The following is a 23226-nucleotide window of genomic DNA, read 5'->3' on the forward strand; positions in this document are numbered from 1 at the left end:
CATGTCCTGCCCAGGCCTGGGTTGGGAGTGCATGGAATATTAGGTCAGGGCCCGACAGGAGACAGGACCATGCTGGAGGCTCGACCCTGACTACCTTCTAGTCTACCATCGAGATAAGGGACAGCACAGGGTCCCCAGTTTTAGGGACAGCCTAGGAGCCCCTTTAGTATCTGTACTTCCCCATGATAGCTCAAGAGTTAAGGGGGCCCTTTTCTGTCTATGTCCTTCTTTGGAGTACACCATAACCTTATCATTCTCACCCACAGTTATGCACTGCCCTACATGTCCTCCTCATCTGTGTCTACCAAACAACCCGTCCTCTCCACTGTTCTGCTCCTCCTTACACCCATCTCCTCCTTCATCTCTGTCTACTACTCTACCTGTACTCTCAATTCCACCAATGACCTATGACTAATATTCTCTATAATCTGAACCTCAAATTCCTGTCTTTCAGACTTTTCTTGTGCTGCAGTACTAGCCCACATTCACAGTAGCCATAGTTTTAAGCAGTCTCTAACAACACAAAGGGAGCTGCAAATGAAGCAAACTGGTAGGAATTGTCTTGCAAACAAATATGGATAGGAAATAAATATAAAAAAATTACTATTTTTAATAACTAGTCCAGATAAAGCGCACAATTTTGGGCAGGAACCCTCAGCTGCCAGCTTTACCTTGGTTGTTTTTCAAAAATAGAGGGGGTCCCAAGACGTTGTTTAATTATTTAAACAAATAATTTAAAAAAAAACGACATGGTTTCCATCATATTTTGGATAACCAGCCAAGATAAGCAGACAGCTGGGAGATAGTATTATTAAAGCTTTATGGAACACTGGCGCTCTAGATCGTATTATCAGGCTGGGAAGGTACATGGTAATTGGGATCTACCCAGCCTAAAAATAGCAGCCCGCAGCCACACCAGAAATGGTGCATCTGTGGTGCCCCTGACCTGGTCAGGCACCACTGAGTACTGCACCCATGCTGGGACAGTGCTTCCAGGTAACCCTAAAGGCCAGAATGAGGTGTGTACGCACAGTCACATAGCAACCAGGTCTCCCACACATTTAGATGGTACCCTTGGGCAGTCCTTGGAGGGGTCTGGCCTTCAATTCTTGTCAAGGGGTGTAATGGAGGGGCTGGGAGCAAAAGTGCAGAGGTTGTCAGGAAAGGAGTGGAGCAAGCCAGTCTGGTAGTGGTGAGCAGCGGTTGCTAGGAGACGCAGATGCACGCTCATACTAGTTAGACCCTGCACGTGGAGTAGCTGTTAGTGAGGGAGAACGGTTACCAGTTAGTCAGTCAGAAAGACAGAGAGATAGTCAGTCAAGTACGGGGACTGCCGGTGACTAGGCATGTACGGGGAACAGGTCCCTAGAGTAGACTCAAGTTTAACTATCTGCTAAACCTGCCGGTGAGGGGAACTACAAGTACCTCACCAACCATACAGAGTCCAAGCCTCAGCAGCAATGCAGGGACCCATAAGGAGACAGAGCCAGAAGCCATCTCACCTGGTCCACGCTGCCGGCAAACGATCCAAAAACGGAGAAAAGGCAGTAGCGACTCCCTGGATAGACCCCACGGTACTTCAGGTCAGGGGGTTATCTGAACACAGAAGTGCTAGGAAGGTGAGTTAATGATTACCCTCAGACTGGCTTGAAGGATACCTGGTTTCACCTGGTTTATTGAAGCATCGCCCGGGTCAGGTCACAGAAACATCAAAAAGTGAGTAAAAAGCAGTTGCAAGACTTTCTGGACTAAGCCTAAGTTATTTCTGGACCTGTTATCCTACTCACCTGAGCCCCTGGGGCCTGCCTCACTCACAGGAGGCCACACCATCTGACTGCAGACTCCATCAGCCCCAGACGCTCATAAAATCTGCAGTGGCGGTCATCCATATCCCTGACCACAAACCCACACATATATACAAAACCGACATACCTGTTGCCATATACAGAAGAAGACCCTGTAGCGTCCCTGAAGCTGGATCGATATCCCTTGGGCGACTCACATCCAATAGATGCTCCAATTATGGCAATTTACCCACCTCTTCCCGATTGCCCTTGTGCAGTGGCAATCAGCGTAATACTTTTGAGGTTGATGTCAGCTGTGAATTCACAGCTGGCATCAGGCCGAGGGATTAGAAGTGCAGAGAAGTCTGTCAGACACCCCCAGTGCTAACGTTGTAAGTATAGAGTTAAAAAACACACTCAAAGGAAAAAAAAGGTTTATTTGAATAAAAATTGCATAGCTTGCTTCTTCCCATGCCACCACTGGGTAAGATGTGATCCGTCTATTGCCGTATATGTGTGGAGCCAACTCTTGATCTCTTATTCAACAACCAAAATACAGGTTGTCACTTTCCTTATCATGGTTGTCAAGTTTTGCCTTTGTGACTTAATACTAGAAGTCCCAGAGAGGGGTCATTTAACATTTCTACCATTGGAACCCTACGGAGCTCGAAATTCCTGGGACTTCTAGTGTTAAAAGTGACTTCTCCACCCCACAGATTTAGCCAAAGCTATCTGATTTGCTACTGCAAGAACCTGGCACATCTGAAAAAACATAAAGAAACATGTCAATATGTTAAGTAACTACACTAAGAAATGCTAAAACGTTAAATCTTAGAGAGCATTTATAAATATAGGTGATGGGACAGTAATTAGGATGACGGCATCGGAGCTGAGTTGGCGTTCTTTGATTGGTCGCCCTAAGATGATAAAATACTGAAGGCTCAATAGACTAAATAGATGGTGCAATAGACTAGATACTAACAAACCAATAATGAGGATGAACTAATAAAGACGAAAATTTTCTATAAGCTTCCAAGAAAGATGTCATAAGTAGTTACACCCTTCTATCGATCTTGAAAGTTGGAGCCAATCAGCAAAATTAGGCATCATGCTTGTTTTTAGGGCCACAAAATTAGTTGAGTTCAATTGTTTTCGGTTCTGAACCAATTTGGCTGTAGAACAGTGATATCTGTGTCCGCACCCTCTGTGCATTCAGAAACACTTTGTATCTTGACATATACAGATACTGGCTGATGACGGCTCATGCAGCAATGTTTGTATTCCCCCATTTATTATATTGATGGTACACCATGCTTTGTTTGTAAATATACCCTCTGAATTATAAAGATATATGTGCGGTATAGAAATAAAATTATTTGTGTTATACAAACAAAAGAATACAGCAGCTTCTGTAACCGCTAAGGTATCTGCAAACATTTAATATATGATCTTTCTTTCTTTCTTTCTTTCTTTCTTTCTTTCTTTCTTTCTCTTTCCCTTCTTTCCTTTCCTTCCTACCTTCCTTTCCTTCCTACCTTCCTTTCCCTCTTTCCTGCCTTTCCTTTTTTCCTTACATTCATTCCTTTCTTTCCTTCTTTCCTTCCATTCCTTCCTTCTTTCCTTCCTTTCCTTCCTACCTTTCTTTACTTTTTTCCTTCCTTCATTTCCTTCTTTCCTTCCTTTCCTTCCTACGTTCCTAACATTCCTACTTTCCTTTCCTTCTTTCCTTACATTCCTTCCTTCCTTTTCTTCTTTTCTTACATTCCTTCCTTCCTTTCCTTCCTTCCTTTCGCCCCTACCTTCCTTTCCTTATTTCCTTACAATCCTTTCTTTCCTTCCTTTCGTCCCTACCTTCCTTTCCTTTTTTCCTTACATTCCTTCCTTCATTTCCTTCTTTCCTTACATTCCTTACATCCTTCCCTTCCTACCTTCCTTTCCTTCCTACGTTCCTTCCATTCCCTCCTTCCCTTCCTTCTTTCCTTCCTTTCCTTCCTACGTTCCTTCCATTCCTTCCTTTCCTTCCATTCCTTCCTTCCTTTCCTTACTACGTTCCTTACATTCCTTCCTTTTTTTTCATCTTTCCTTCCTTTCTTTCTTTCCTTCCATTCCTTCCTTTCTTTCTTTCTTTCCTTCCATTCCTTCTTTCATTTCCTTCTTTCCTTACATTCCTTCCTTTCCTTCTTTCCTTCCTTTCCTTCTTTCCTTACATTCCTTCCTTTCTTTCCTTCTTTCCTTCCAATCCTTCTTTAATTTCCTTCTTTCCTTACATTCCTTCCTTCCACTCCTTCCTTTCGTCCATACCTTCCTTTCCTTCTTTCCTTACATTCCTTCCTTCATTTCCTTCTTTCCTTACATTGCTTCTTTCCTTTCCTTCCTTCCTTTCATCCCCACCTTCCTTTCCTTCTTTCCTTACATTCCTTCATTTCCTTCTTTCCTTACATTCCTTCCTTTCCTTCCTTCCTTCCTTTCGTCCGTACCTTCCTTTCCTTCCATTCCTCCTTCCTTTCCTTCTTTCCTTACATTCCGTCCTTCATTTCCTTCTTTCCTTACATTCCTTCCATCCTTCCCTTCTTACCTTCCTTTCCTTCCTACGTTCTTTGCATTCCTTCCTTCCCTTCCTTCTTTCCTTCCTTTCCTTCCTACGTTCCTCACATTCCTTCCTTCCTACCTTCATTTCCTTCTTTCCTTACATTCCTTACTTCCTTTCCTTTTTTCCTTACATTCCTTACTTCCTTTTCTTCTTTCCTTACATTCCTTCCTTCATTGCCTTCTTTCCTTACATTCCTTCCATCCTTGCCACCTTCCTTTCTTTCCTTTCCTTCCTATAGTCCTTATATTCCTTCCTTCTTTCCTTCCTTTCCTATCTACGTTCCTTACATTCCTTCCTTCCTTTCCTTCTTTCATGAAATTACTACCTTCCTTTCCTTCTTTCCTTACATTCCTTCCTTCTTTTCCTTCCTTACATTCCTCCCTTCCTTTCCTTCCTACCTACCTTTCCTTCTTTCCTTACATTCCTTCCTTCCTTTCCTTCTTTCCTTACATTCCTTCCTTCCTTTCCTTCTTTCCTTACATTCCTTCCTTCCTTTCCTTCTTTCCTTACATTCCTTCCTTTCCTTCTTTCCTTACATTCCTTCCTTCCTTACATTCCTTCATTTCCTTCTTTCCTTACATTCCTTCCTTCCTTTCCTTCTTTCCTTACATTCCTTCCTTCCTTTCCTTCTTTCCTTACATTCCTTCATTTCCTTCTTTCCTTACATTCCTTCCTTCCTTTCCTTCCTTCCTTCCTTACATTCCTTCCTTCCTTTCCTTCTTTCCTTACATTCCTTCATTTCCTTCTTTCCTTACATTCCTTCATTTCCTTCTTTCCTTCCATTCCTTCCTTCCTTTCCTTCCTTCCTTACATTCCTTCTTTCCTTTCCTTCCTTACATTCCTTCCTTCCTTTCCTTCTTTCCTTCCCTTTCCTTTCTATCCATCCCTTATCTATCTATCCATCTATCTCTCTGTGGTGCCTGCAGTGCATCACATTTACGCTGCATCTTCTCTTCAGCTCTTGATGTTAGCTGTCACTCAAAATCTGAAGAAAAAAACATCTGAATAGTGTTCTCCCTTTCAGATCTGCATGAATCAAATGACATCTAGTGGTAAAATATGGGTACTACAATCACATTTTACTCTACCTCTTACTGTATCCTGTAGGTGGCGCTAAAGAAACCATTCTTTTACTTCTGAACCTCAATTTTTCTGAGAGAACTGCCTACTTTTGGAAAGTTACAGGCATATGCAAAAATAATGACACCCTGTAGAAAGTTTAATATTTCTTAACATAAGTGGACATGTTAACATTTAATCTTAATTCAACTATTATACAAAAACTATCATATCATTATACAATGTCTTTGAATTAATTTATTAAATAATGACAGGGATGTCATTTTTTTAAGTAAGTGCACCCTTGGCACTCATACACCCTATTCCCAGCAGGGTCAAACTTAGATGACCCCCTGTAGACTACACAGAACAAAGCAACATTCTAATTATATTTTATACTGGCAATATCTGTACTGAATTAACAAACTAATTTAATGGATGTTCATGCAAAAAAAAACAACAAAAAAACCCAAAAAACATTGCATTCTATAAATTACCAGCCAGGGGCACCGAGCTAACAGTCCTGCAGAAAATACCCTTTTAATGAACACTGTAAAAAGCTATGTTGACATAAGTAAGGGGTTAAAAAAAATCTGTCACTTGCTCAAAAATTTGAGATATACACCTTGCAAAACTCCCTCAGCTCTCCTGATTCTGACACTTTTTTCCGTTTTGTGCTGCGTCGCTCAATTCCAGAGATATTCGCATTTGTTTCTTCTGGAGCGCGGAATGGGAAATCTCTGCTTGTAGACCAACTGGGAGTTTCTGCAGAGTCTTCTCTCGAGTTGCGCACTTTCACCCCTCCCTTCCAGAAGCTTCCAATTACAGCTCAGCAGTTTGGTCATCAATGATGATGCTGAACTGTGATTGGCAGATGAAAACTCTGCAGAAACATACAGATTGACTAAAAGAAGAGATTTCACATATTGCGCTTCAAAAGGAACAAATGTGAATATCTCTGTAATGGAACGACGTAGAACAAAACGGAAAAGAGCGGCAGACTCAGGAGAACTTGAGGATTTTTACAAGGCATTTAACTCAATTTTTAGAGCAAGTGACTGGTCTTGTTAAAGAAGGGATGTCCTGCTGCTAATAAAAAATAGTATCATGGTTATAATACATGAAATGGTAAGAAAGTGTGGTGTGGATGTGGCTATGCAAATAAACAGTGTGGGTATGTAAATATTGACTATGATAAAACAGAAATACAAAGTTATAAAAATTAAGTTGTTGGATACAAACTGTTTAAAGAAGATTATAAAAAAACTTCAGTAAAAAAACTATAAAAAGTAATTTATGTTCCATCGGCTCCGAGCTTCAATTATTGCTGCCAATAGTAGTAGATTTTCTGGGAAACTTTTGCCAAAAGGGGGTTGAGTTTATGTAAACTCCACCCAAAAGTAGTTTTTTGGTGGTCAGTCATTCTTAGGAGGGCCAGAGGAGGATTGGGGCAGGGCTTTCATGCTCTTAGGGAAGTATAAGGGTATGAATACTTATAAGAGTACAAGGTATATATCTAGTAATAAATATTGCTGCCTGATAGAGAAGAGCGGATCAGTTGAAGGTCAGGTTCCCAGAATTTAGATGGAGATTAGTTCGGGACCAGGACTTGATCCCAGAGCCTGACTTCCATTGGAAGTCACTAATTGGGCAGTTTTTCTCTCTGCCCACATATCACCAACCATACATTAAGCATATTTGTGGGGGAAGAGGCAATCGAGCATGGTAGTGCCCACTCATCACTAGTTACGAGTACAGAGCCCCCGAGCATGGTAGTGCTCGCTCATTACTAGTTACGAGTACAGAGCCCCCGAGCATGGTAGTGCCCGCTCATCACTAGTTACCAGTACTGAGCCCCCGAGCATGGTAGTGCTCGCTCATCACTAGTTACCAGTACCCAGCACCCGAGCATGATAGTGCTCGCTCATCAATAGTTACAAGTACTGAGCACCTGAGCATGGTAGTGCCCGCTCATCACTAGTTACCAGTACTGAGCACCCGAGCATGGTAGTGTCCGCTCATCACTAGTTACCAGTACTGAGCACCCGAGCATGGTAGTGCCCGCTCATCACTAGTCACCAGTACTGAGCACCTGAGCATGGTAGTGCCCGCTCATCACTAGTTACCAGTACTGAGCACCTGAGCATGGTAGTGCCCGCTCATCACTAGTTACGAGTACTGAGCACCCGAGCATGGTAGTGACCGCTCATCACTAGTTACCAGTACTGAGCACCCGAGCATGGTAGTGCCCGCTCATCACTAGTTACCAGTACTGAGCACCCGAGCATGGTAGTGCCCGCTCATCACTAGTTACCAGTACTGAGCACCCGAGCATGGTAGTGCTCGCTCATCACTAGTTACCAGTACTGAGCACCCGAGCATGGTAGTGCCCGCTCATCACTAGTTACCAGTACTGAGCACCCGAGCATGGTAGTGCCCGCTCATCACTAGTCACCAGTACTGAGCACCTGAGCATGGTAGTGCACGCTCATCACTAGTTACCAGTACTGAGCACCCGAGCATGGTAGTGCACGCTCATCACTAGTTACTAGTACTGAGCACCCGAGCATGGTAGTGCCCACTCATCACTAGTTACTGGTACAGAGCACCCGAGCATGGTAGTGCCCGCTCATCACTAGTTACCAGTACTGAGCACTCGAGCATGGTAGTGCCCACTCATCACTAGTTACCAGTACTGAGCACCCGAGCATGGTAGTGCCCACTCATCACTAGTTACCAGTACTGAGCACCAGAGCATGGTAGTGCTCGCTTATCACTAGTTACCAGTACTGAGCACTCAAGCATGGTAGTGCCCGCTCATCCCTAGTTACCAGTACTGAGCACCCGAGCATGGTAGTGCCCGGTCATTACTAGTTACCAGTACTGAACACCCGAGCATGGTAGTGCCCGCTCATCACTAGTTACCAGTACTGAGCACCTGAGCATGGTAGTGCCCGCTCATCACTAGTTACCAGTACTGAGCACCCGAGCATGGTAGTGCTCGCTTATCACTAGTTACGAGTACTGAGCACTTGAGCATGGTAGTGCCCGCTCATCACTAGTTACCAGTATTGAGCACCTGAGCATGGTAGTGCCCGCTCATCACTAGTTACCAGTACAGAGCACCCGAGCATGGTAGTGCCCGCTCATCACTAGTTTCCAGTACAGAGCACCTGAGCATGGTAGTGCCCGCTCATCACTAGTTACCAGTACTGAGCGCTTGAGCATGGTAGTGCTCACTCATCACTAGTTACCAGTACTGAGCACCCGAGCACGGTAGTGCCCGCTCATCACTAGTTACGAGTACAGAGCACCCGAGCATGGTAGTGCTCACTCATCACTAGTTACCAGTACTGAGCACCTGAGCATGGTAGTGCTCGCTCATCACTAGTTACCAGTACCGAGCACCTGAGCATGGTAGTGCCCGCTCATCACTAGTTACGAGTATTGAGCACCCGAGCATGGTAGTGCCCGCTCATCACTAGTCACAAGTACTGAGCCCCCGAGCATGGTAGTGCCCACTCATCACTAGATACGAGTACTGAGCCCCCGAGCATGGTAGAGTCCGCTCATCACTAGTTACGAGTACAGAGCACCCGAGCATGGTAGTGCCCGCTCATCACTAGATACCAGTACTGAGTACCCGAGCATGGTAGTGCCCGCTCATCACTAGTTACGAGTACAGAGTACCCGAGCATGGTAGTGCCCGCTCATCACTAGTTACGAGTACAGAGTACCCGAGCATGGTAGTGCCCGCTCATCACTAGTTACCAGTACTGAGCACCCGAGCATGGTAGTGCCCGCTCATCACTAGTTACCAGTACTGAGCACCTGAGCATGGTAGTGCCCGCTCATCACTAGTTACGAGTACTGAGCACCTGAGCATGGTAGTGCCCGCTCATCACTAGTTACCAGTACTGAGCACCCGAGCATGGTAGTGCTCGCTTATCACTAGTTACGAGTACTGAGCACTTGAGCATGGTAGTGCCCGCTCATCACTAGTTACCAGTACTGAGCACCTGAGCATGGTAGTGCCCGCTCATCACTAGTTACCAGTACAGAGCACCCGAGCATGGTAGTGCCCGCTCATCACTAGTTTCCAGTACAGAGCACCTGAGCATGGTAGTGCCCGCTCATCACTAGTTACCAGTACTGAGCGCTTGAGCATGGTAGTGCTCACTCATCACTAGTTACCAGTACTGAGCACCCGAGCATGGTAGTGCCCGCTCATCACTAGTTACCAGTACTGAGCACCCGAGCATGGTAGTGCCCGCTCATCACTAGTTACCAGTACTGAGCACCCGAGCATGGTAGTGCCTGCTCATCACTAGTTACGAGTACTGAGCACCCGAGCACGGTAGTGCCCGCTCATCACTAGTTATGAGTACAGAGCACCCGAGCATGGTAGTGCTCACTCATCACTAGTTACCAGTACTGAGCACCTGAGCATGGTAGTGCTCGCTCATCACTAGTTACCAGTACCGAGCACCTGAGCATGGTAGTGCCCGCTCATCACTAGTTACGAGTATTGAGCACCCGAGCATGGTAGTGCCCGCTCATCACTAGTCACAAGTACTGAGCCCCCGAGCATGGTAGTGCCCACTCATCACTAGATACGAGTACTGAGCCCCCGAGCATGGTAGTGTCCGCTCATCACTAGTTACGAGTACAGAGCACCCGAGCATGGTAGTGCCCGCTCATCACTAGATACCAGTACTGAGTACCCGAGCATGGTAGTGCCCGCTCATCACTAGTTACGAGTACAGAGTACCCGAGCATGGTAGTGCCCGCTCATCACTAGTTACGAGTACAGAGTACCCGAGCATGGTAGTGCCCGCTCATCACTAGTTACCAGTACTGAGCACCCGAGCATGGTAGTGCCCGCTCATCACTAGTTACCAGTACTGAGCACCTGAGCATGGTAGTGCCCGCTCATCACTAGTTACCAGTACTGAGCACCTGAGCATGGTAGTGCCCGCTCATCACTAGTTACGAGTACTGAGCACCTGAGCATGGTAAAGCATATAAAACTTTCTTATATTTTTAACGTTAAAGGGAAATAGGGGCTGCACGTTTCTGCTTTGTACCGAGGCCTTCCCCAGGCAAACATATGTCATAAAAGCCATACAAAGGTGGACATAAGGCTATGTGCACACGCTGAGCATTTGTCTGAGAATCTTCACATTAACAATGAGTAGACAATGCAACAAATCCGGATAATCAAGGGGAAATCCTTTTATCCTACACGACTTTATGTAAATTATGTATTTTGACCATTTTATAAGGTAATGTCTGAGCATATAATATAATACTGTTACTCCCATCATTACACTTTGACCTTAAATTAACTTTTTTTTTATTGTCCCATTATTCTTTAGTGACAACAACAGTGTGATCACGACTAGAGATGAGCGGAAGATCGGGTTTGCTTGTCTCGGCCAGACTTTAAATAAAAGCTTGGTGTGGGACCTACACTTGATCCAAATTTGACCCCAGACCTCAAACCCCATATATGTCAATGGGGACCTTATCTTCTGTGCAGTAAAATGGTCATAGTTAGGGCTAGATTGCTGCAAAAGGAACCAAAATGGGGGCAATTGTTGTGCAAACAAATATGGTTGTGGAATAGATAAACAAAAAATGTTGACTCCCACCTTTTTTTGAGAACCAGTGAAGGTAAAGTAGACAACTGTGCGCTGCAGCCATCAACTGTCTGCTTTCCCTTAGCTGGTTATCAAAAACAGAGGGGATCCAAAGGTGTTTTTTTTTAATTATTTAAATAAATAATTTTTAAAAAGGCATTGGCTCTGCCCTAGTTTTCATAACCAGCCAAAGCAACACAGACAACTGAAGACTGGTATTTTAAGGGAGTGAAGATCCATGGTAACTTGGCCCTTCCCAGCCTAAACATTGCAGCACTCAACCACCCCAGAAGTAGCACATCCATTATCTTCATTGTACTTGGCTCTTCCTGATTGTACGGGTGAGTTAACAATTGGGGTAATATATTTTGTGTAATGTCAGCTGGCATGAAGCCGAGAGGTTAGTAATAGAAAGCAGTCTATCATACACCTCCATTACTAACCAGTAAGTATAAGTTTAAAAAAACATGCACACAAAGGAAAAAAAAAGTTTATTTGAATAAACACTCCCCAATACTCTCTCGTTCATCGATTTATTAATTAAAATTAAATCCTGGAAGTTTCGACATAATCTAAAGCAGTAATATCCCACAATTCCCATTGAATTCTATGGAACAATCAGGAAGAGCCAGACAAAACTCCAGAATTAGAGCATCCAATGGATGCACCACTTCTGGGGTGGCTGCGGGCTGCTATTTTTAGGCTGGAAAGGGCCAAATAACCATGGAATGTCTCAGCCTGATAATACCAGCCCCCAATTGCCTACTTTACCTTGGCTTGTTGTCAAAGATAAGGGGGAGCCACGCCAATTTTTAAAGCTTATTTAAATTAATAATTTAAAAAACGGTATTGGATCCCCCTTTATTTTTTATAACTAGCCAAGGTAAGCAGACAGCTGGGGGTTGCAGCCTGTAGCTGCAGATTTACCTATGCTGGTTATCAAACAAATGTTCTAGCCCACGTAATTTTTATTTTATTTTTTTATATCTTCATCCCCATGCAATAAAGCTTGTTGATTGGCTGCCCTGTAGCCTTTCAACAAATTTTATTAACATACAACTCAAACACAGACTTTTACTAAAAGTCTGTGTTTGATTCCGAGACCTGGACATCTGGTGTCCGGTACAAGCCACAAACTTTACCGTTCGGGTTCCTTCATCCATAATCGCACCCACATAGTGACACAATAAAGTATTAGCACCCCATCGGTAACATAAACAGAATGATAGAGCCCCTTTATGATACTGTAACTCTGCTTCCTTGTTGAAATAACTCTTTTCATGGATAAAAGTCATTTCAGGGTTATTGCACCTGTAAAAAGAGAAGAAGAAACCTGATATGAGCCGATGAGATTTGGCGCCATCGATACTTACCGTATGGTGTTCTAGATAATGATTTACACAAGGATGTCTATATAAAAGCTTCATCATTGTATGGAACCACCACGACGCCATGTACCCACTGATCCTCACTATGTGTGTCCTCCTCATACCACCAGGTAAGACGGGAGATCTGCAGAAACTTACAATATACATAATATCTATGACTGGACCGGCAGGGTCTGTTGTATTGTCTTATATCAGAGTAGAGATTGGATCTGATGACCACCGTAGATTTTCTGTATTTGGGTTCCAGTGTTCAGCTTCGCTCCTCGGAGGGGTGGACGGACCGGACAATATTATGAATCTGCACAAAGTGGCGTGTCCTGCGTGGGGGATGAAACTTGCTGCAAAGTGGAAACGAGACATCTGTCCGGTGAGCTCTGGGGTCTCCGCGCCATGGAATAGTCTTACGTAGGAAGAAAATGCAAACTCAAAGGTCTAGATCTGGAGTGGAATCTTTTCTACAGAAAATCCACAATGTGTAATAGATAGATCATAGGTGGATATATAGAAGGATAGATAGATGTATGAATGGGCGGATGATACGTAGATAGATAGATAGCTAAATATTGTCATGCAGTGTTCAGGTCTAGACTCATTAGGTGTCATGGTAGTGTCAGGCTCTGTTCACACTGCAGAGCCTGACAGGCAACATGATGCCTCCTAGCTGTTCAGCTAGAGCTGGACGTCGGCTGTTTCATGTGCTCTGTTCCTCAATCCTGCAGGTGTTAATTCCTGCTGACCTGGGAAACTCTGCTAGGAGCTCCCATTGCTACTGATCAATAACATCCGTTTCCTTCCTATATAAGATTCTGGTTCTTACTTCTCAGCGCCGGTTATAGCTTCAGCATAGGCTCCAGTGATTCTGGTCTTTGTAGTTGTGATGGTGTGATATGGTGGGTTATGTACCATTTTGTGTGGGTTCATGTTTTGGGTGTGAAGGTCTGTCTATTCGATGTATTGTTTATCCTTTGTGTAGGGTTATAACTCCTTGCAGTGCTTCTCTCCCTAAGTGTGGGGGAGGGGGCCTGGAGTCCACCCAAACTCTCTGTTTACCTGGGAGATTAGTCATTTTGGGTGAGACTTACAAGACAGAAGAATTGAACCTCAGAGGGAGAAGCTGACACCCCAGAGAGACTGTGAGAAACCCCTAATACCCTGAAGAAGGACTTCTGGAGGATTGTGACTAACCTCCCAGGACATTTATGCCATTACTGGACTAGTTTACCCTCTGTGTGGTGGACTATATTATGGATCTTCTGACTTGCTTGGAATAAATGTTTTTGGATTCTTCACCCATTTCTCTCTCTGTTGATCGTGTGATATCGGAGAAGGACCCTGTGACAGTGGTGATCCAGTTCATGGTGATCTGTAGTTGCGATTTTGAGAGGTGTGGAAGCTCCCCAGTTGAGTGTTAACTTCCTTCCTTTTTGTCTTTATTCCCCTGTACACGTATAGTCTCTGCTTTGTGTTTGAATGTAGTGTGTACGAGTTTTCATTCTCCCTTGTCCGTGTTGTTTCTGTGGAGTTTTCTTGATGTGTTTCCACCCCACCTCAAGGGTGGGGGAGAGGGAGAGGTAAATCAGGGCTTGGACAGGAGTCAGGATCAAGCTGGGGGCTCAGACCTGGCTACCATCAAGCGTACCTCTGAGATAAAAGACAATGCAGGTTCTCAAGTCTGAAGGCCAGCCTAGGAGCCCCTGTCATTTCATACCCCGTGACAGATATTGACTTGTGTCCATTACTTTTTTTCAGGGTCACGTGATTCTCTCTCCAGGACTCATTCCTGTGTTTACGCCATTTGAAAGAAATATCTGAATCCGAAGGAAAAACCAAAGTATAAAATGGAGGCTTTTTGTGGGAGTGGAATCAGTCGGACACTGGACCCCTCTGTCCTGAATGTGATGGTATTTGCTGTGTTTTTCCCCCATGTATTGGAACACTTTCTGTAGACTGTGCCTGGGACCCTACATTGACAAGGACTAAAGCACATTGCTTTAGCAGAGCACTGCCATCCAGAGGTACCAGGAAATCGAGAGTTGATGTAGAGGCTTCCATGATGATATCGGTTGAGTATATAGATGACATCAATTGTGTAATTTCCAATGCACCTCCAAACTTTGAGTCGAGTGTATAATACCTCCTCACTCTTGCTGTGGGATTGATGGATGCTCATGCCAGGTGATGAATGTGTCAGTCATGTTCATATTGGTTGGGTGAAGTTTGGAGGTCCTCATTTTCCCACCATTGCTCATGGTTTCCAAACCATTGCTGAAAAATTGTCAGGTGCTCTTTCTTCCATGTTGCAAAAACTTATTGATTTGGTACTTTTGTGAGAACTTTAGGGTAAAGAGATTGTATAGATTGGGTCTACCAGGCTCTATGGATGGCTCGTAGAGATGGTGATGAGTTCGGTACCCCCCATATGATATCCATATGACCTATATACCTCCATATGTTCTATATACCCTCTTGTATCCTATACATGTGTCCTATATTCTCTCTATATGTGGAGATGGTGATGAGTGCGATACCTTCCTATATGATATCCATATGTCCTAAATACTCCTATATGTCCTATATACCCTCCTGTATGATATCCATATGTCCTATATACCCCTATATGTTCTATATACCCTCTTGTATCTTATACATGTGTCCTATATTCTCTCTATATGTGGAGATGGTGATGACTGCAGTACACTCCTATATGATATTCATATGTACTATATACTCCTATATGGCCAATATACCCTCCTGTATGTTATCCATATCCATATATCCTATATACCCCTATATGTTCTATATACCCTCTTGTATGCTATACATGTGTCCTATATTCTCTCTATACATGGAGATGGTGATGAGTGTTGTACCCTCGTATATGACATCCATATGTCCTATATACCCCCAGATGTCTTATATTCTCCCTGACGAAGAAACTTCCGAAACGCGTGTCGGGGTGTGGACGATGTGCTCCATATCAAGGTAACTGTTGATATTGATGTGTATCTCTCCACAGCCATGTACTTACATTTATAGTCTTTATATATGCAGCTCCACTCCCGGTTTAATAACTAGGCTATAAGTGACTGTTATATGATCCATACAGTTCTGCTTATTAGCCATTGGTGTATCAGACAACATTGATCCTGCTTAGCTTTTGGACTCCATAGACAAAGGTGCAGCTGGAATGCAATTAGCACATACTCACTTTATTTGTATGGATATCATTTATTCATTGTCTTTCTATATTGGTTTATTGCACTTGCCCCTTACTTTTTAATATTGGACAATTAATATTTTTGGGGGCTATCACATATATTATCTTTATTCATTGATTACCCTTATAAATTGTTTCATTTTTTTTTTCTATGAATTTTTTCATTCCTGCACTTTATATTTATATCTAATCATTCCTCATCTGGATACTATACTAATTTCTATGTGACTATGATTTTTGTTACTATAATCGTTTGTATTTTTTATTTTTTGCAGTATATTAATGATTTATAACTTATATTGAGCACATTGCCTCCCGTTTTCATTATACATTTTCATCAATGGAGATTACATTATTTCTGAAAAAAGCAAGTGATCGTACAATGATCCTGGGGGACCTTAGTTTCCAACACGAAGAACCAAAAGGACTCTCGATTCAGGATCTTATGTCTCATATCACCTCCCCTGTTGTTTTTAAAAACTTTTTCAATCCCCAAAAAACTAAAACCAGACAGATCCTGTCAATGTTTATGGAGGAAATGTTTTGAAGCGGCAGACAATCCCACTGTATTATGTTTGTTGCTATTTGCTAAAGGGCGCCTTATCCTTTTCTTTAGAGTGCCATATTTACTCCAAGTATATTACATTGGCAGTGTAGCAATTAGCCCCTTCATAATTTAGGACATACCGGTATGTCCTAAATTTTGAAGTGGTGATCAACACCGGCTGCTGCAGTGAGCCAGCGGTGATTTCCACACATGTCTGCTGGTTTGAACAGCAGACATGTGTGCCTCGCAGGTGCAGGTGGATCCGCGATTCCCCCATGCCTGTAACTCCTTAAATCGCACTGTCTAAATGTGACAGCACAATTTGAAGCACCAAAGCGGAGAATGTGACTTTTCCATGCCGCCAACGGAGGCCCCTTGACTCGATCATGGGGAGCTGATTGTTGCTATGGCAGCACAGGGTCATGGGATGAGTCCTGTCGCTATCATGATGTAGTTCCCGTTACAGCCAGCAGAGCAGCTGCTGTAACAAGAATGCAGCATTTCAGCTGATTACAACTGTGCAGCTCTGATCAGGATAAATGAATCAGCTGATAAGGATAAGGATCGCTGATTCATTTCTCCAGATCAGAGCTGCACTGTTGTAATTAGCTGAAATGCTGCGTTCTTGTTACAGCTCTCGGAAGAAGGAGAGCGGAAAAAAAAATGGAACATTGCCTGGGAGTGAAAGGGGTTAATAAAAGAATTAATCTTAAGCCTATATAGTTGTAAATGTTATAAGATGTGACCATTGCTATTCCTTCCCCTAGCTCTTCTTTTTGGATCCTTTCTCGGAACATTCCGTACAATATTATCCGCACGCTCTAGGACCCCAGTTGAATGGCCCCTCTGTTTGAGTCTATTTTTTACTTGTTCTGATTCCATATCGGAATCATCTGGAACAATTTATTTTTCTACGTATAAGGTCTCCCATTGGTGGATTTTTTATAATGTGGGGCGGATGCCAAGAATGAGCGGACAACACAGAATACATTTTTTGATGACAATCGCCAAACAGCCAGATGTCCAAAAAGTTAATTTTCACTGGGTCAAACACTTTATATTGTAGAAGCTAGAATTGACATATTCCAAAAGCAAACCCCTCAACTTCATTGGAAGCCCCCTCCAAACCAACAATAAGTCGGGTCCTCAATGAAAGGTCCTCATGGTTTCCAAATCATTACTGAAAAATTGTCAGGTGCTCTTTCTTCGATGTTGCAAAAACACATTGATGTGGTACATTTGTGAGAAATTTTTTAGGGTAAAGGCATATTTGACGCCCCTGGACTAGTCAAAGCTTAGAGATCGGGGAAACTAGCACAATGGGGAGGATATCGCTTTCCAAGCAAAGCAGCCCACTGAAATCCCAAGCATAAGCTCCTGAGAGCAAGCTCCTCTTGCTACCCCCGGAAAGCTCCAAGCTGACAGGCCACCAAAGACACTCTAAAATACAGGGCCAGGAAGCAGGCCATGGACCACCAGGTAGTGCTGCAGGGAACGGGACCCGGACGAGCTCCCCAGGACAGCAGCAGCATTCAGAGACTTGGTTTACTACGTTGTCAGTGTCTGCTTTCTTCTGAGTGAGTACCTGATTAACCCCTGCAACAAGCGAGCCCGCGCTCCCCCTGCACCCCAAACCACCATCCAGAGACCTTTCCCTACCCATGGAGGGTAACATCATCTGGCTGACCCACTCCATCACCCCGGGTACTCCCAACGGCAGCGGCGGTACTCCCCATTACCGCACACCACAGGTGGCGTCACAAACTACCTAAATCCCCTGTAAATAACCCCCCGTCACGTACCGGCTTGGCCCCGAGCCCCCGGGTCCGGAGACCCTCAAGCCACACAAGCAACAACGTCCAGATCCGAGCGGTCCGACCGCTTCTGGGGCGGGACGCGTCCAGGACACATAGATTGGGTCTACCAGAACAACTCTATGGATGGCTCTTGGCTCCAGCTCAAAGAGATGGTTATATGTCCTATATAGCCCCAAAATATCCTATATAGTCCCTATATGTCCTATATACCCTTCTGTATGCTATGCATGTGTCCTGTATACCTCCTACAGTTAGGTCCAGAAATATTTGGACAGTGACACAAGTTTTGTTATTTTAGCTGTTTACAAAAACATGTTCAGAAATACAATTCTATATATAATATGGGCTGAAAGTGCACACTCCCAGCTGCAATATGAGAGTTTTCACATCCAAATCGGAGAAAGGGTTTAGGAACCATAGCTCTGTAATGCATAGCCTCCTCTTTTTCAAGGGACCAAAAGTAATTGGACAAGGGACTCTAAGGGCTGCAATTAACTCTGAAGGTGTCTCCCTCGTTAACCTGTAATCAATGAAGTAGTTAAAAGGTCTGGGGTTGATTACAGGTGTGTGGTTTTGCTTGCATTTGGAAGTTGTTGCTGTGACCAGACAACATGCGGTCTAAGGAACTCTCAATTGAGGTGAAGCAGAACATCCTGAGGCTGAAAAAAAAGAAAAAATCCATCAGAGAGATAGCAGACATGCTTGGAGTAGCAAAATCAACAGTCGGGTACATTCTGAGAAAAAAGGAATTGACTGGTGAGCTTGGGAACTCAAAAAGGCCTGGGCGTCCACGGATGACAACAGTGGTGGATGATCGCCGCATACTTTCTTTGGTGAAGAAGAACCCGTTCACAACATCAACTGAAGTCCAGAACACTCTCAGTGAAGTAGGTGTATCTGTCTCTAAGTCAACAGTAAAGAGAAGACTCCATGAAAGTAAATACAAAGGGTTCACATCTAGATGCAAACCATTCATCAATTCCAAAAATAGACAGGCCAGAGTTACATTTGCTGAAAAACACCTCATGAAGCCAGCTCAGTTCTGGAAAAGTATTCTATGGACAGATGAGACCAAGATCAACCTGTACCAGAATGATGGGAAGAAAAAAGTTTGGAGAAGAAAGGGAACGGCACATGATCCAAGGCACACCACATCCTCTGTAAAACATGGTGGAGGCAACGTGATGGCATGGGCATGCATGGCTTTCAATGGCACTGGGTCACTTGTGTTTATTGATGACATAACAGCAGACAAGAGTAGCCGGATGAATTCTGAAGTGTACCGGGATATACTTTCAGCCCAGATTCAGCCAAATGCCGCAAAGTTGATTGGACGGCGCTTCATAGTACAGATGGACAATGACCCCAAGCATACAACCAAAGCTACCCAGGAGTTCATGAGTGCAAAAAAGTGGAACATTCTGCAATGGCCAAGTCAATCACCAGATCTTAACCCAATTGAGCATGCATTTCACTTGCTCAAATCCAGACTTAAGACGGAAAGACCCACAAACAAGCAAGACCTGAAGGCTGCGGCTGTAAAGGCCTGGCAAAGCATTAAGGAGGAAACCCAGCGTTTGGTGATGTCCATGGGTTCCAGACTTAAGGCAGTGATTGCCTCCAAAGGATTCGCAACAAAATATTGAAAATAAAAATATTTAGTTTGGGTTTGGTTTATTTGTCCAATTACTTTTGACCTCCTAAAATGTGGAGTGTTTGTAAAGAAATGTGACAATTCCTACAATTTCTATCAGATATTTTTGTTCAAACCTTCAAATTAAACGTTACAATCTGCACTTGAATTCTGTTGTAGAGGTTTCATTTTAAATCCAATGTGGTGGCATGCAGAGCCCAACTCGCGAAAATTGTGTCACTGTCCAAATATTTCTGGACCTAACTGTATATGTTCTATATACCCTCTTGTATGCTTTACATGTGTCCTATATACCCCCTATATATTCAATATACCCCCTATTTATCCTATATACCATCATATATGATATCCATGCGTCCTATATACTGCCTATATGTCCTATATACCCTCCTGCATGATGTCCATATGTCCTATATACCCTTTATATATCCTATATATCCTACCCCCTATATGTCTTATAGACCCTCCTGTATGCTATACATGTGTCATATATACCCATGTATATATATATATATATATATATATATATATATATATATATATATATGTATATATACATATATACAGTGTTCAAATATTACTACATAGTGATAAAAAATACTACTACTATACAGTGCTCAATTACTACTGCAATATAGTGCTTAATTACTACTACAATACAGTGCACAAACACTACTACTATACAGTGCACAATTACTACTACTATACAGTGCACAAATACTACTACTATACAGTGCACAAATACTACTACTATACAGTGCACAAACACTACTACTGTACAGTGCACAAATACTACTACTATACAGTGCACAATTACTACTACTATACAGTGCACAAATACTACTACTATACAGTGCCCAAATACTACTACTATACAGTGCACAAATACTACTACTATACAGTGCACAATTACTACTACAATACAGTGCACAAACACTACTACTATACAGTGCACAAACACTACTACTATACAGTGCACAATTACTACTACTATACAGTGCACAAATACTACTACTATACAGTGCACCAATACTACTACTGTACAGTGCACAAATACTACTACTATAGAGTGCACAAATACTACTACAATACAGTGCAGAAATACTACTACTATACAGTGCACAAACACTACTACTATACTGTGCACAAATACTACTACTGTACAGTGCACAAATACTACTACAATACAGTGCACAAATACTACTACTATACAGTGCACAAACACTACTACTATACAGTGCACAAATACTACTACTATACAGTGCACAAATACTACTACTATACAGTGCACAAATACTACTACTATACAGTGCACAAATACTACTACTATAGAGTGCACAAATACTACTACTATAGAGTGCACAAATACTACTACTATACAGTGCACAATTACTACTACAATACAGTGCACAAACACTACTACTATACAGTGCACAAATACTACTACTATACAGTGCACAAATACTACTACTATACAGTGCACAAACACTACTACTATACAGTGCACAAACACTACTACTATACAGTGCACAAACACTACTACTATACAGTGCACAATTACTACTACTATACAGTGCACAAACACTACTACTATACAGTGCACAAATACTACTACTATACAGTGCACAAACACTACTACTATACAGTGCACAAACACTACTACTATACAGTGCACAAATACTACTACTATACAGTGCACAAATACTACTACTATACAGTGCACAAATACTACTACTATACAGTGCACAATTACTACTACTATAGAGTGCACAAATACTACTACTATACAGTGCACAATTACTACTACAATACAGTGCACAAACACTACTACTATACAGTGCACAAACACTACTACTATACAGTGCACAAATACTACTACTATACAGTGCAGAAACACTACTACTATACAGTGCACAAAATCCAAAAGTTTGGACACACCTGTTTGTGTTCTCCTCTGAAGGGAGTAGTACACACCGTTGTAGGAAATCTTCAGTTTCTTGGCAATTTCTCGCATGTAATATTCTTCATTTCTACCTCTTGAAGCTCATCATGAGAATGCCAAGAGTGTGCAAAGCAATAATCAAAGCAAAAGGCGGCTACTCTGAAGAACCCAGAATATAAGACATATTTTCAGCTGTTTCACACTTTTTTGTTAAGTATTTCATTCCACATGTGATAATTCATACTTTTGATGCCTTCAAGGTGAATCTACAATCTTCAGAGCCTTGAAAATAAAGAAAACTCTTTGAATTAGAAGGTGTGTCCAAACTTTTGGTCTGTATTGTACGTATCAGGCATCGGCATGAGCATCTGTCCAAATAAAAAAACATTTATCTCGTAGGATGAATTCCAAATCTGAGAAAACAAATAATTGTAATAAATAAATAAATAAAATAAAAATGAATCAGAAAGTCGTACAGACCATGAAGAACTAATGATAAAAACTGCAGCTCGTTCCACAAATAAAACAAGCCCTAATACGGCTATATTGACTGAACAAAGTGTATGAATCGTAAAATATAGAAATTCCGCACAATCCATTGTTATGAGGACTCTGCACTCTGGGGACAGATTCGTATGTAGGACAAATTATTTTAATTACGGTAATTATTTTATTTTTTTGGAATATCTTCTTGCTTTCTCTTCTTTATTTTTGGGGTTGTGTATTAGATGCCATCTCTGTATTAAGGCATCTTGCGGGTACTAAAATTTAAAGGGTTAATTGCACTGTTCTAGCCTGAAATTGGATCTGTCACCAAGCTTTTTTTACCTAATCTGAGAGCAAAAAACAAAAAAACTGCATCTCCAAATAAAACAGGAAATGTCAACAGGTACAAGCTGCTGAAACATAAAGAAAAGAATACAGCAGCACTCTGTACAAAAGGATACAGCAGTACTCTGTACAAAAGAATACAGCAGCACTCTGTACAAAAGGATACAGCAGTACTCTGTACAAAAGAATACAGCAGCACTCTGTACAAAATAATACAGCAGTACTCTGTACAAAAGAATACAGCAGCACTCTGCACAAAAGAATACAGCAGTACTCTGTACAAAAGAATACAGCAGTACTCTGTACAAAAGAATACAGCAGTACTCTGTACAAAAGAACACAGCAGTACTTTGTACAAAAGAATACAGCAGTACTCTGTACAAGAGAAGACAGCAGTACTCTGTACAAAAGAATACAGCAGCACTCTGTACAAAACGATACAGCAGCACTCTGTACAAAAGAATACAGCAGCACTCTGTACAGAAGAATACAGCATTACTCTGTACAAAAGGATACAGCAGCACTCTGTACAAAAGAATACAACAGTACTCTGTACAAAAGAATACAGCAGTACTCTGTACAAAATAATTCAGCAGTACTCTGTACAAAAGAATACAGCAGCACTCTGTACAAAAGAATACAGCAGTACTCTGTACAAAAGAATACAGCAGTACTCTGTACAAAAGAACACAGCAGTACTTTGTACAAAAGAATACAGCAGTACTCTGTACAAAAGAATACAGCAGTACTCTGTA

The 23226-nt window shown here is 42.5% G+C and overlaps 1 protein-coding gene and 1 long non-coding RNA gene across 2 annotated transcripts in view; one reads left to right on the forward strand and one right to left on the reverse strand.

Moving 5' to 3' along the window:
- The window catches only part of LOC142256153 (uncharacterized), a 51314-nt gene extending 29527 nt beyond the window's left edge, over window positions 1–21787 (reverse strand). The window contains exon 1 of the mRNA XM_075327691.1: window positions 21637–21787. Coding sequence (XP_075183806.1) covers window positions 21637–21712 — 76 coding nt within the window. The 5' untranslated portion in view covers window positions 21713–21787. The remainder of the gene's footprint in view (window positions 1–21636) is intronic.
- On the forward strand, window positions 12388–14315 carry LOC142256154 (uncharacterized). The gene is made up of 3 exons (XR_012727492.1): window positions 12388–12573; window positions 12711–12830; window positions 14213–14315. It is a non-coding gene; the product is annotated as an uncharacterized LOC142256154 (long non-coding RNA).
- Window positions 21788–23226: the final 1439 nt, after the last annotated feature.

The sequence above is a fragment of the Anomaloglossus baeobatrachus genome, chromosome 11 (genome assembly GCF_048569485.1).
Source record: "Anomaloglossus baeobatrachus isolate aAnoBae1 chromosome 11, aAnoBae1.hap1, whole genome shotgun sequence".
NCBI classification, from domain to species: Eukaryota; Metazoa; Chordata; class Amphibia; order Anura; family Aromobatidae; genus Anomaloglossus; species Anomaloglossus baeobatrachus.